The sequence below is a fragment of the Callorhinchus milii genome, unplaced genomic scaffold (assembly GCF_018977255.1).
Source record: "Callorhinchus milii isolate IMCB2004 unplaced genomic scaffold, IMCB_Cmil_1.0 Scaffold18, whole genome shotgun sequence".
NCBI lineage: Eukaryota > Metazoa > Chordata > Chondrichthyes > Chimaeriformes > Callorhinchidae > Callorhinchus > Callorhinchus milii.
The window spans coordinates 6,059,411-6,073,928 of NW_024704759.1; the positions used below are offsets into that span (position 1 = coordinate 6,059,411).

At 45.0% G+C, this 14,518-nt stretch overlaps 2 protein-coding genes across 2 annotated transcripts; one reads left to right on the forward strand and one right to left on the reverse strand.

Annotated features, from left to right (window-relative positions):
• The first annotated feature begins 723 nt into the window (after nt 1-723).
• On the forward strand, nt 724-5,078 carry tubb1 (tubulin, beta 1 class VI). The gene is given in 5 exon segments (XM_007912526.2): nt 724-1,006; nt 2,090-2,198; nt 2,890-3,000; nt 3,299-3,979; nt 3,982-5,078. Coding segments are annotated over 5 exon segments (1,350 nt in total). The 5' UTR covers nt 724-949; the 3' UTR covers nt 4,374-5,078.
• A 2,973-nt stretch (nt 5,079-8,051) lies between these two features.
• Nucleotides 8,052-11,527, reverse strand: atp5f1e (ATP synthase F1 subunit epsilon). Its single transcript, XM_007912533.2, has 3 exons — nt 11,417-11,527; nt 9,529-9,655; nt 8,052-8,348 (listed from the first exon to the last, which is right to left on the reverse strand). The coding sequence occupies exons 1-2, from the start codon at nt 11,446-11,448 to the stop codon at nt 9,532-9,534; spliced, it is 156 nt and encodes a 51-aa protein (XP_007910724.1). The 5' UTR covers nt 11,449-11,527; the 3' UTR covers nt 8,052-8,348; nt 9,529-9,531.
• Nucleotides 11,528-14,518: the final 2,991 nt, after the last annotated feature.

A 14,518-nucleotide genomic window follows, 5' to 3' on the forward strand; every position in this document is an offset into this window, starting at 1 on the left:
ATAGCCACGAGCACATCTAACGGGGAGTTTAGGAGGAACTTCTCAGACAGAGGCTAATGAGAATGCTGAACTTGCTGCCAGAAACCGTGGTTGAAGCAAAAAGCATCAAAATATTTAAGGGAAACTTAATACTGTACATATATTTGATGCATCAGAAGGGAATAGAAGTGAATAGGAGAAATGGGGGCTTATGTCGAGCATAAACACTGTGGGTCAGCCTGCCTCAGTGGTAGTATTCTCGCCTCTGAGTCAGAATGTTGTGGGTTCAAACCCCATATCGGGACTTGGAATGACACTCCAATGCAGTGCTGGGGATGTGCTGTGTTGACAGAGGTGTCATTCTTCAGATAAGACTTTAAACCAAGGTCCTGTACAGGTGGATGTTAAAGATCCCATGACTCTATTCGAAAAGAGAAGGGAGTTTCTTTCTCCCGGTGTCCTGGCCAACAATCCCCCAAATAATAAAATTTGGTCACTCACTCCATGGCTGTTTGTGGGATATTGCTAGCACGATTGGCTGTGCATTTCACCCACAAAATACACAGTCAATCCACTTTACAGTATATTCTGTGAAGCGCTTTTAAGACTTCTCAACACCGTGATAAGGCACTGTATCAAATGCAAGAATTATTATTATTTATTATGGATCTTCAGATAGCACAGCAATCCACTCTGTCTCTAAAGCATCAGCTGCATGTTCCTTATAAGGGAATAGTTGCTCTAAAATAAGTGGTTTTCAACTCATGAGAGTGAGTAAAGTGTACGTGGAGTGGGCGTTCCCATACACAGTCGGTCGAGAGCTGCCCTTCCCTGAACTGTCCAGGACTTGTAAACCTGATGTTTGACTGATACCAAATGCCTTTGGAGTGGGGCGAGGCAGCAAGTGTTCAACGAAGCTTTTAACAACTTAAAAAGACAACTTAAGGGACAGTCGGCAGTGACAGCAAGGATGCGTGAGATCGTTCACATCCAGATCGGCCAGTGCGGCAACCAGATAGGATCAAAGGTAACCATGGCTTTATTCACAAATTTATTTTATATACAAAAATAATAACAATAAACCTTGCATTTGATATAGCGCCTTATTACGTCTCAGAGTACTTCACAGGATACACTGTAAAGTGGAGTGTCTGTATTTGTGGGTGAAACTCAGCAGCCAGTTGCACCAATTAAATTTTTCATTTTCCAAACGCAGTTTATGAAAATACCAAAAAATGTCCAAGGATGGGGGACAGAGGCTCAGTTCTAAGACCAGAAGTTCATAAGATCAGCAGCTAAAACCTTTAAACCTATAATTGCATTTTCGATATTAAATGAAATTGTATTTTGTGTGGTAACAGGAGGTGATACCTGTACTGTAGTGCACTTTGCATTGATATTATATGCTGTAAGATTGCATTCAGTTTCACTGAGTAAATCATACTACAGAATATTCTTCTAATTGTGCATCCTGTGTCCTTCAGCACAAATGATTATCGCTCTCCCTTGGAGAAGTTTGATCTTTTACACGAGTTTTGCAAAAATACCACATTCAAAATGTGGAAAATATTTGAAAGCATTTTCGGAAATTATAAAGTGAAGCCTTTTTCTATTTTACAAAACTTTGAAAACCAACTTTGAAAACAAAGTTGAGAGAGAAACAACGCACACTTTAAGTCATGTCCGTGCTGCTGTTTTACTTCATTCTCTGCACAGAATGTGAAACAAACAAAGGCTTTTAATATTTAAATGTCCCATAATGGTGCAGTGTTGTTGATGAGAGGGGCAGGGTGGCAATGTGTTAGAGAGAAATTAGATAAGGGCAGATGGGGAGGAGGGGGAAGAGATTCTCTGAAATAGTGGTGTGACTCGCGCCACCTCTGCGTCAGAAGGCTCCAATGAGGTGCCGGGGGTGTGTTTCATTGTCAGAGGTACCGTACTTTGGATGAATTGTCAAACCGAGGTCCAGTCTGCCTGTTCAGGTGGATGATAAAGATTCCACGGCGCTTGTATTTCAATTCTTTAACTTTTCCTGATTCTCCCCCTCTGTCTCGATGCGTTTGCTAAATATGTTTCTTTGTTATAATTATATTATTTCCATCCTTGACAGTTCTGGGAAGTGATTAGTGATGAGCACGGAATTGATCCTAAAGGGAATTATGTTGGTGACTCGGACCTCCAACTTGAGAGGATCAGTGTGTATTTCAATGAGGCACATGGTAAGAAATGTCCCGTCCCGTTTCATATGGTTTTAAAAATTAAATGGGCAAAGTTACAAAGAAAACCAAAGGTATAAAATGGTGATTAGGGCGTCTAAACAGAGAATTTTAAGAGGAACTACTTCACACAGAGGGTAGCAATTCAGTAGAACTCGCTGCCCGAAGTGGTGGTTGAATCAAATAGTGTAGATGCATTCAAGAGGAAGCGAGATCTTCACACGAGGCAGAGGGGAATAGAAGGGTGCACGATGGAGTAAGGAATTCAACAACAACAACTTGCACTTATATAGCACCCTCCACACAGGGTAGCACCTCATAGCCTTAGCAGTGGCGGAGCCTGACTCCGAGCTGGGGTGAGGGGGGAGGTAGCCGTAAGCACGGTCAAAGAGGAAGGTTTTCAGATGAGACTTGAAAAAGGAAAGAGAGGGGACAAGATGGAGGGACTGAGGGAGAGCATTCCAGAGTTTCAGGGGGTAGAGGCTGAAAGTGCGAACTCCAATAGTGGAGCAGAGGGTACGAAGGATGAGCCGGTGGCTGGTGCCATTCAAGCGGAGGCGCTGGGTGGTGGATTGGGGAGTGAGGAGGTCAGAGAGGTAGGGAGGTACCAGAGAGCGAAATCCCTGCAAACTGGACAAATGATGCTGAGTGCAGTCTGCTCTGCTATGTGTAAATCTTGAGTTATTTCCTTCAGCTAAAAAGTATGTGCCCAGAGGAATCCTAGTGGACCTAGAACCTGGAACAATGGACAGCATCCGCGGCAGTCACATCGGCCAGCTCTTCAAACCAGATAACTTCATCCATGGTATGCAATGCTGACCTGAACAACTCTCTCCCTCAATCCCTCCCCCTCGCCCCCTCTTTTAGATCACGTCTGAAGACCTTCCTCTTCGACCGTGCTTACAGTCACCTCCTCAATCCCCCCAGCTCGGCATCAGGCGCCACCACTGTTAAGCGCTCCAAGCCGCTTCCCCGCATGAAGGTTGCTTAATAAATGCAAGTTATTTTTGTTGTAGTCTCATCACTACTCTCTCTATTTACCAGAAATTGTCTCATGTTGTTTCTCTATCTCTTCCCTTCCTCTCCCCATCTCCTATCTGCAGGTAATTCAGGTGCTGGAAACAACTGGGCCAAAGGTCACTACACGGAAGGTGCTGAGCTGATGGAGAATGTGATGGATGTCTTGAGGAATGAGTGTGAGAATTGCGATTGCTTGCAGGGCTTCCAATTCACTCACTCTCTGGGCGGAGGCACAGGCTCTGGCATGGGCACTCTCATCATGAACAAGATCCGGGAGGAATACCCCGACAGGATCATGAACACCTTCAGCATCATGCCCTCCCCGAAAGTCTCCGACACCGTGGTGGAGCCGTACAACGCCATCTTGTCCATTCACCAGCTGATAGAGAACACGGACGAAACCTTCTGCATCGACAACGAGGCTCTGTACGACATCTGTTTCCGCTCCCTGAAGCTGGCCACCCCCACCTACGGCGACCTCAACCACCTGGTCTCCATGACGATGAGTGGCGTGACCACCTCGCTGCGCTTCCCCGGACAGCTGAACGCAGACCTGAGGAAGCTGGCCGTCAACATGGTGCCCTTCCCCCGCCTGCACTTCTTCATGCCGGGCTTCGCTCCGTTGACCTCCCGCGGCAGCCAGCAGTACTGCACTCTCACCGTGCCCGAGCTGACACAGCAGATGTTTGACCCAAGGAACATGATGACGGCTTGCGACCCACGCCATGGCCAGTACCTGACCGTGGCCGTCATCTTCAGGGGAGAATGTCCACCAAGGAGGTGGACGAGCAGATGTTGTCCGTTCAGACCAGGAACAGCAGCAATTTTGTGGAGTGGATCCCCAATAACCTCAAGGTGGCCGTGTGTGACATCCCGCCCCGCGGCCTCAAGATGTCCTCCACCTTCATCGGGAACAACACGGCCATCCAGGAGCTCTTCAAACGCATCTCAGAGCAGTTCTCATTAATGTTCAGGAGGAAGGCTTTTCTGCACTGGTACACGGCCGAGGGCATGGACGAGATGGAGTTCACCGAGGCCGAGAACAACACCAATGACCTGGTGTCGGAGTACCAGCAATACCAGGATGCCACGGCCGACCTGAACGAGGAAGAGTATGAAGAGGAAGAGTTTGAGGTCGAAAATACTAAAGAAATATAACTGAAAAAAGGAGGGCACTAAAATCAAATTGGTGACATGTTGGAGAACTCTTCACCCAAAGCATTGACAACTACAATCGAGCTTCGTAACATCAAATATTGCACAAATACACAGCTGATCTCAAGACCAAAGTGAACTTAAATTCTCAAATGTTGTATCAAAATAATACGTTTGGTAACTTAGGATCATAGGAACAGGCCATACAGCCTATCAAGTTTGCTACGGCAGTTTATCAGATCGCGACACAATCTTTCAATCCCATTTCCCCACCTTTACTTTTCACTATACCATTTAATACCCCAACTTCTCAATTACCAAGCCCATCTATTCAATTACTGCATCCCAAACAATTCTGCTTCTAAGGACTTCTGTGCAGTGTAGGCTACATTTTCACAAGCCTCTGTGAGCCTCGGATTTACAAAATAGATCTTAGTGGACGCAACCGGACCAAGGCTGGATTTGAAACCTGAGTCTTCTTGCTTTTAAACGTTGTGAGCTGGATTTTATGCATTTCTCGCAGGGAAATTAAACCAATGTTTTATAGGAGGGTAGGAATTAGGAGCAGGAGTAGGCCATTCAGCCCCTCGAGCCTGCCCTGCTATTCAATAAAATCATGGTTGATCTTCTAACCTAACTCCATCTGCCCGCCTTATCCCCATATCCCTTAATCCCTCTATCCTTTAGAAATCTATCAATCTACAACTTTCTGGGGTAGAGAATTCCATAAATTCACTACCCTCTGAGTGAAGAAGTGTTTCTTCAACTCTGTTTGGAAGGGCTGACCCTTAATCTTAAGACTGTGACCCCTAGTTATAGATTCTACTACCAGGGGAAACAGTCTCACACTCTCTACTCTGTCAAGCTCCATAAGAATCTTATATATTTATATCCATTGTAATAGCCAAAGCCTTACTGCTCGGTTGGAAGATCTCTGAATAACCATTCAAAACAAAATTGAAGTGTTGAAGCCATACCTCAGGCACTGGTAGCATCACTACATTCATGGATGCACTCTCCACCATACTGAGCCAATCCAGAACCTTGGCATCTTGTTTGACCCTGAGCTGTCTTTTCTACCCCATATCCATGCCATGACCCACTCTGCCTTTCCCCACCTTTGCAACATCACCCAACTCTGCCACTGCCTCTCCCCTCAGATTGCCGAAACCCTCATACACGCATTTATTATATCTAGGCTCAACGACACCAACTCCCTGCTTGTCTGCTTCCCAACTCTTCCATCCACAAGCTGCAGATCATCCAAGACTCTGCAGCTTGTGTCCTCTCCCGCACCAGACTCCATGACCCTATCACCACCACCCTTGCCCTCGAAGCACAGTTGAAGTGATAGGACTTAAGGTGGGTTTGAGGACAGAGATGGGGCAAGGTGGGATACAGAAGGGTGGAACTCTAGCAGGGGTTAGAATGGGAGATAGCTCGCCTACCAATGGTAGGGCAGTACGGCTGGAGTTGGGAAGAGCTGCTGGTGTTTTCTGAGCAGAGGGAATGACTGGGACTGTCGGGTCGTAGGAGGCCACGTAGGGAGGGTGGGGCAAGGTTGTGGAGTCCAGTTTTTGTTGCTTTGCTAAGTGTTTCCATGACTGTTGTATAAAGGTGTGCGTTGTTTCTGATTACATGGATAAAATATTATAAGTAAAAATACATATTTGCTAAATTTGTGTTTTATTTCAACTAATCCACTGACCGTGAACTCCTATAGTTCAGTGGCTAGAGCACTCGCATTGCAAGAGAGACTTGGGTTTGATTTCCGGCAGGGCGAAATGTTGGGCAAGTTTCCTTACTCCACACGACTCTGTTTACCTAGCAGTAATAGGAACCCGGTTGTTAATCGATTGGCGTATCGTATTTGCTGGGGTAATAATTCCTTCAAAAAAATAATAAATTGGTCATTTTAATCTACGACTGTTTCTGGATCACTGCTGTGTGCAATTGGCTGCCACGTTTCGCCCACAAAATATAGTCATTTCACTTTACAATATATTCTGTGAAGCGCTTTGAGATGTCTCAAAGATGTGATAAGCTGCTATATCAAATGTAAGGATTATTATTATTTGAAGTCTAGAGGCATCTAATGTTAATGTTTGAATTCAACAACTAGTCAAACAAATATTTAGCTTTGTTGGGCTCATTCCTGTAGTCACATACAATATTCATGATTTCCAGCGCACAGGGGTCTACTATTATGCCTCGTGTACAGCAATCCGTGTTATTTTATTTCTGTGTGTGGAATTCTGTTATCTGCTTCCTGTGGATAGAACTTCCAGTGTTATCTGTTTTCTGTTTACCAGCAGTCAGAGTAAAACATTTCCTGTGCACTTCTGTTCCAGGCTATTTAAAACTGAGTTCAATGTTTATTACTGTTTGTTTCTAGCAGTAATAATGGTATACACACATTTCAATCTGAACTTACATTCAAAAAAAAGCTGTTGCCTTTTCATATCTTATATGTTGAAGATGTACTCAAACAATTGCAGGGCCATTGTTTTAATACTTGGATATTCAATCAAGGAGATGTTTGCTGCTACTGTTGTTTGGAGCCCCTAATCATGCATCAGACTCCTTGATCTTTATCCATGTTTAGAGACAGTGGCAAGACAAACACTATTGAATCAATGGGTGATTTTATTGCAGTTACAACATCCGACTGTTGTCACACGAGGGTGCTCTAAGCAGCTCACCTTTCTTTCCGACTCCAGCTTTTCTGATAAGAGTCACATCACTATGAATGTAATGCAAAGCAGAATTACTTGTAATGGGTACATTACGGACAGTTTTGTGCTATGAATTCAGTCTTATTTGAAATCAGGTTATCCAAAATCCATTTTACTTTGCTATATTGAATTCAAGTTTAACGGCTATTCTTTCACTATAGTAAACCCATGCGAGAAAACACCTTGCCCCTATAGAAAAAAGTGTAATATTCTAATCCATCTACTCACTCAATTCAGAGACAGAGCCACACTACTTACATTGGAACATCTATACATTAGAGGGTGTTATACAAGTTCTGTTGATGAATCGGTCCTCAAGATTTATAGTTTGACAAATTTTAATCAGTAGCTGTGATACTATTTTGAAGCAATATTGTGAAGGTATATCGGAATGAAGCTGCCGGTTTCCTTACAACTTGCATTTATATTGAACCCTTCTTGCCTGTCACCAAGGTGGAGGAAAGCGGTCTTGGTTAGGGAACAGAAGTGGGGGAGGAAGGACAGCTGGGGGTCAAACCTGAAGCCCAGGTTACATACAGGTTCTATAAGTCTTAGGAAAAGCCTGGGGAGGTTAAGGAGGTCAGAGCTGCAGGGGAGACATTGATGGGGACCCAAGGAGTATGACTTTGAAGTTCTCCATAGTAAACTGGACATTTAACAACTCAGTTATTTAAGGGACAGAGAACCCTAAACATTGAAAGTTCTGATTCTGTACACCAAAGTGTTCAGAAGAAACTGCTCCTCAATCTGGTACAGCCTTACCACAGCACTGGTTATAGAGTAACACCCAGCAGGTGAACAGTGCACAATTCCCACTGAAGGTGGATCGGAAACACTGATTGTCGAGCGACTTGGGACGTCCTCCCGACGTGAAAGGCGCTGTACAAATGTAATTTTGTTGTTGTGCTCACAAGTGTAACTTTTCAGAATAAGAAATCATAGCAAATACATCTTTAAATATTTTATTTGTCAAACCATAGCATAACAACAGAACTATTTATGTGGTACAGTGACAAGCACACGCCAAATTCAGTTTCAGATTGCATTGACACTGATTGGACAGACACAGACTCCATAATCTGCAGAAGCACATGCTGTTTTAATGTGCTTTACAACACCATCTCCTCAGAAATTAGATTTACAGTATGATAGATATGCAGTTTTGACACGAAATTCCGAACAAGGGCTTGATGAAGAGTGCTCACATATTCAAAAGCACAGCTTCCTGGGACTTCACGGGATCCTATAATATAAAAAAAACTGCATTAGCCGTTTGTTTATTTATTTATTGTTGTAACTGCATTACAACAATAAAACTTTTTGTAAGTGCGTCTGTGAAAGAATTTGAAAGTGTACAAATACTTGCGTAAGGTATATTGTATCTTTAACTCACATGTTGTGGTGTACAAGACAAGCAGACTATTTTGACAGTTGCACCACACAGTACTCTGCGGCTAATAACTGTTTTGTTCAGTACATTGTTTACCGCAAAATTCTGTACAAACAAGACTCAATCTTTGCAAGAGCTTTACAGAAGCTCCAATGTCTCACTGGTAAATGTTCTGTTTGACATGGTCCTGAACCTTATAGATAGATGTGACCCAAGTTTGGCTTCTAATCAGGTGTGTGGAGTAAGGAAAGTTGTCCAACATTTAGCCCTGCCGGGAACCAAACCCACGTCTCTCGCTTGCGAGGCGAGGGCTCTAACCACTGAACTACAGGATTCCTATAGGCCTATAGCATTCCTATAGGCCTTTCACATCAGGAGTCCCAAGGCCCTAAGCAATGAGGAGTTTTTCATAATAATAAATCTTGCATTTGATATAGCGCAGATAAAATATTCTAGAACAAAACAGTAAATATTCCACAAGTTACACTTGGCATTCAAGCAACACTTGAACTCGTATTCCTTGTATTTCTGCCAGTATAATAACTCTCAAGTCTGAACCTCACTAAATTATTACAACAGATTTAATTGCAAATTCATGATTATAATGATAAATTTGATGATTTCAGCGATCTTATTGGATCAACATATTCTCCACAACATTATTTAATCACGAAAGCATTTATTTCATTTTAACAATACCACAATACTTTAATTCCATCTCTAATAGAATAACATTTGTTTTAGTTCCATCACAATATAAAGATTAAACAGGGTAATATTACAACTATAAAACTGCACATTTATTAGAAAAACAAAACCAGATATTGAATTTGAAGATATTTTCAGTATTATTGATTTCCCAAAATGAGTATAGCTTTGTTCAGTCTCAAAACAAGCTTTTTGGAATAAAAGGCATGAGTGACACCTCATGGAAACTCACGAATACAGCAGTTCCCCTCCCCTTTTAGAAAAGCCACTTCACATGAAATCCTTCCCCACATAATAACCTGCTTGCAGGGAGGTCACTACTTACACATTAGGACTTCTTAGGTTTGATGACTTTGACGCTTGTTTCTCCCGATTTCTGGGCTGCTGCCTGGTGCTGCTGTTTAAAGGCAGACCGGACTGCTTGTGCACAAATCCGAGAATACTGGATGTAACTAGAAAGAAAAGAAAGTGCTTGAACTTTTCAACCAAGCCTAAAAGCAAAGGGCTTTAGCTTGCAAGTTTGGGGTACTGCTGGAGTCTAACCAGCTAAAACTGCATAGCTTGCTATAGATATCGCTGTTTTGGCAAGCTTTCCACCCTACCCGTTTGGGCTTTGGCTTGCATGGTTAACAGGAGCTCAGTGGGATGACTCCCTACCCCCAGTGACTGGTCGGCCCTTCCAGGTCCTACCGATGAGCCAGGCTGGGCTGTCATCAGCAGTGCCTTGGAATACTGCGGATCCACCTGACTCAGGAATCAAGACTAGAATCCGTCACAATGATACCAAGCTAGGAAAAATACTAAACAGTGAGGAGGATAGTAGCAGACTGCAAATGGGCATAGACAGACCAGTAAAGTGGGCAGACACGGGGCAGATGAAGTTTAATGTGGAGAAATGCGAAGTGATGCATTTTGGGAGGAAGAATGAGGAGAGGCCATATAAGCTGATGGTACAGTCATAAAGGGGGTGAAGGAACAGAGAGACCTGAGGGTTCATATAAGTAAATCTTTGAAGGTGGCAGGATACACGGCTTTATAAATAGGGGCATAGAATACAAAAGTCAGGAAGTTATGATGAACCTTTATAAAACACTGGTTAGGCCTCAGCGAGAGACTGTGTTCAGTTCTGGGCCCCACACTTTAGGAAGAATGTCAAGGATTCGAGAGGGTGCAAAGGAGATTGACCAGGATGGTACCAGGAAAGAGGGACTTCAGTTATCAGGAGAGGCGAGAGAAGCCGGGATTATTCTCCTTGGAACAGAGAAGGTTAAGAGGAGACTTAATGGAACTTTTCAAAATTATGAGGGGATTCGATAGAGTGAAGAAGGAGAAACTATTTCCACTGGCGGGTGGGTCAGTAACCCGAGGACACGATTTAAAATAGTTGTTAAAAGAAACAGAGGGGAGGTGAGGAGAAATGTTTTCACACAGCAAGTTGTCGGGATCTGGAATGCGTTACCTGAAAGGGCGGTGGAAGCCGATTCGATAACAACTTTTAAGAGAGAAGTAGATAATTATTTGGTGAGGACAAGTTTGCAGGGCTATGGGGAGAGTGAGAGCGGGGTGGGGGGGAGTGGGATTGATTTGGAGAGCTCTGCGCCGGCACAGACGCGATGGGCGGAATGGCCTCTTTCGGTGCCGCATAATCCTACGACGGATAACAACAGCGACCCTCGCGTTTGGCAAGAGCGCTTTTTTCGCTCGCGTCTTCTCGCCGTCTCAAGAGCGCTTCGCGGAATGGGCCGGAAAGTGAACCGTAAGGTATACGCCCGTGGGCGAAAGGCGGCAGCGTCGCCGCAAAACAGCCGGGGATCGAAAAACGCCCGATTCGGTATTGTTCTTTTTTTTTTAATTGTTATTGTTCTTTTTTTTCCTCTCTCTTTCTCTCTCTCTCTCTCTGGAGGGTTCGTTATCAGGACCCCCGCGCGCGGCGTGGAGGAAGGAAACTCGACCCAGGTCCCTCCCTCCCTCCTTCGGACTCCCGCGAGTCCCGGTGCCTGGTCACCCCGGGAGCGGGGGGGGGGGGGTGTGGGGGGGGGGAAGCGAGAACGTCTCGCGCCCGAAGCTGCGGCCTCGTCCCGCAGGCCTCAAGGTGACCGGCTCGCCCAGGGGCCACGGGCAGCTCAGGCCGCAGCTGGGGACCTGCCGTCGAGGCCCCGCGGCCTCCCGCCCGCCCGCCGGCCCCGGTCACACGCTCCCGGCCGCCGCGGTACCTGAGGCCAGCCTGCCGCCAGAAAGCCACCATCTCGACCCGCCGTCGCTCCGACCGTCCGACCGAGGCTTTAATAAAGATGGCGCCGACGGAAGCGGGTGCCCGACCGACCCTGGACCAATCACGGGAAGGCCAGCCAGGCAGCCAATCGGCAAGCCGCCCGCTAAACCAAGCGGCCAATCACGGCAGCGTTTTTTCCGAGGGTGGGCGGGAGGGAGGGAGGGAGGGAGGGAGGAGGCGGGGTTGGTGTTCTGACCAATCGGGTGGCAGCCGACGGGCCAATCACAAGCCTGCAGTGTGCTGATCACGTGCGGTGTGGACCTGGCGAATCCGCCTATCAGCGGCTGTCAGTGACGTTGCTGTCGAACAACAACAACAACAACAACAACAACATGGCACATATAGAGCGTCTTTCACGTCGGGAGGACGTCCCGAGGCGCTGCACAGTTGGGTCGGGACCCGAGCAGTGGTGGGGGGGGGAATGGTCAGGGGGGAGGGAGGGATGGAGGGAGGGAGGGAGGAGGGGGGGAGGAGGGGGTAGAGAGTCGAGAGCGGAGCTGAAGGCGAAAACATTGCTTTGATGATATAGCCATCGATGTTCCAACGACGCCGTTGCTCTCGGGATAGTAATTCCCGGCGCCCGACACAGCGCCTCATCGCGTCTGGATTCCAGACGCCTCCCGAGCGCTGCGCAGGTTACGCAGCCAAGTGAGCCGACGGCACATTTGTGGGCGAACCGCGGCGGTCCAATTGCGCGGTCGGTCCACCCACAACCGTTCGCGGTGGGGTGGGAGGGGATGGAAGGAGAGGGCGAGTGGGGGGATGGAGGGAGAGGGGGAGTGGGGGGATGGAGGGAGAGGGGGAGTGGGGGGATGGAGGGAGAGGGGGAGTGGGGTGGGAGGGGATGGAGGGAGAGGGGGAGTGGGGGGGGAGCGCCACTTTGCGCAATTGGCTGCACGCGCTTCACCCACAAAATAGCCATTTTTCGCTATATTCCGTGAAACGCTTTTTGAGACGTCTCAACTGATGCGATGGGCTTTTTGAAGTCAAATCCCCATATTGAAGTGAGAAAAACAGGGTCCCAACACCGAACCCGGGGATAGCACTTTTTTTTCATCTCTCCAGTCTGACAAACATCCATCAACCTCACTTCCTGTCCTGAAGCCAACTTTCTAGCCACGCTGCAAAATCCTGTATAGTCATATTATATTAAATAGATAATTATTTGGGGAAAGAGGAGTGGAATTGATTTGGATAGCTTTTGTCCAGAGCCAGCACAGACACGATGGGCCGAATGGCCTCCTGCTGTGCTGTATAATTCTATGATCCATGTGTCTTCCTTCCCATATTGTGACTTCTAAATGTTTATCCACTATCAGAAGTTAGGATATGTGGTCCTTGGTTAGCTGGTTCATCCCTTTATTCCTTTTTGAATAGAGGTGCTACATTGGCAAACCAACAGGACGCAGGGAGACAATCTCAATACTTTACACATTTTATTCAGCAGAGCCAACTGTGATTGGAAAAAATACCACTTAAATAAACCAAAATGATGGAAGGCAAAAGCATTATTTCAAGGTTAAAACACCAAATTTTATTGACAGCAGTTAGTTAAAAATGATAAACAATTGGCTGTTTTGAAGTACAGTTCAGTGCTATTAAAATAAATAATATTTTATACAAAAAAATGTTTATGGAAGTAATTTTCTTGAGATATATAGCAATTCCTTCAAAACAAAAAATGAAAACAAAATACTGTGTGTTATGGTTTAATTCAAGAAGCTTGATTCACTGTCAACTTTGGATGTTTCTTAGTCACATGAGTTAACTTCAACAATGTCTTCCTGCACCAAAATGCCAACTAGGACCAATGCCCAATTATCGTTTTAGGACTTTTTTTCTCCTCCATATGAAAAAAGAACGCTGCAAAAGCAAACAGTTATAGACTGGTCCAGAGGTCATGACTGTGAATCCAACATGGTCTCTTCTAGATGACAGGCTAAATCCCTGAACGATTCCTCCAGGCACACAATCCAATTAAATGCAATGTCAATTCTCTCTTTGCAAATGTTTACTATGAAATATAAAACATTGAACGTGTAGGCACTGAGATCTTGAAGCCTCACTCAATGAGTTAGGTTTTAAATCTTTAACAAACACAAATTGGGGAAGTGGTGGTGATGCCTTGAAGACAATTCCTTAATGACTGCATCATTTTCACTAGACCCACAAAAACGTAGGATTAGATGCTTCTCCCATTCTAAGTCAGTTGACTTTAGCACCTCATGGCTGCTTTGAAGTAAAGTAATGAACAAATTGTGACAGGCGAGGTTTCATGCATTGGTGATAAGATGCAAGCATTAAGCTATTGGTATCTTTAAATATCCACATCTGGTAATATTTTTATTGGATCTTGGCACTAAGTTACTTTATGCTGTGTGCAGCCATTGCAAAACCTCCAGACTGAACCCAGAAGATATTTATTTCATTGCAAAACCATTTAGTTTTAAAAATAAAAGGCTTGGTGCAGAGCACGTTTCCTTACAGGTGATATAGAGGTGACAGGTGGAGATAGGTGCAAAAGGTGATACTATTTTGCACAAATATGTGAAACAGCAAACAATACCGTACTCATCAGGTTACCAACATTCCACCCATGTCTTCATTCATTGGTGCAGTAATATTCTCAGCATACTGTTTTAGCATGCGATATGCAAGGAACATACAGTAGAATATCCAACAAAGACCTGCTCTTCTGTAATAGTAGACAATAACATAGTTCAGGTATTGCACTTCCTGTACTCATTAGGCATTAATCCATGTAAATACAATAGAGTAAAACATGGTACATGTGAGACAGCCATACAGCACACTTTATAAGATTATTTTCAGTCAAGGTCGATTTTTCTGTGTGATAGCAGCATTCAAACCGAACTTCTGAGCAATACCAATTATTCTGTTTAATAAGAGATTTTGTGGAGGGCAATTCCTCCAGATCCCTAACAAATAATTAAGCAATTACAAAGCTGGAGAGTTCAAAATAGGTAAGACATCCTGCATGAAGCTGGACTGAGAGGAAAGCCCAGAATCAAGCCTATTCTAT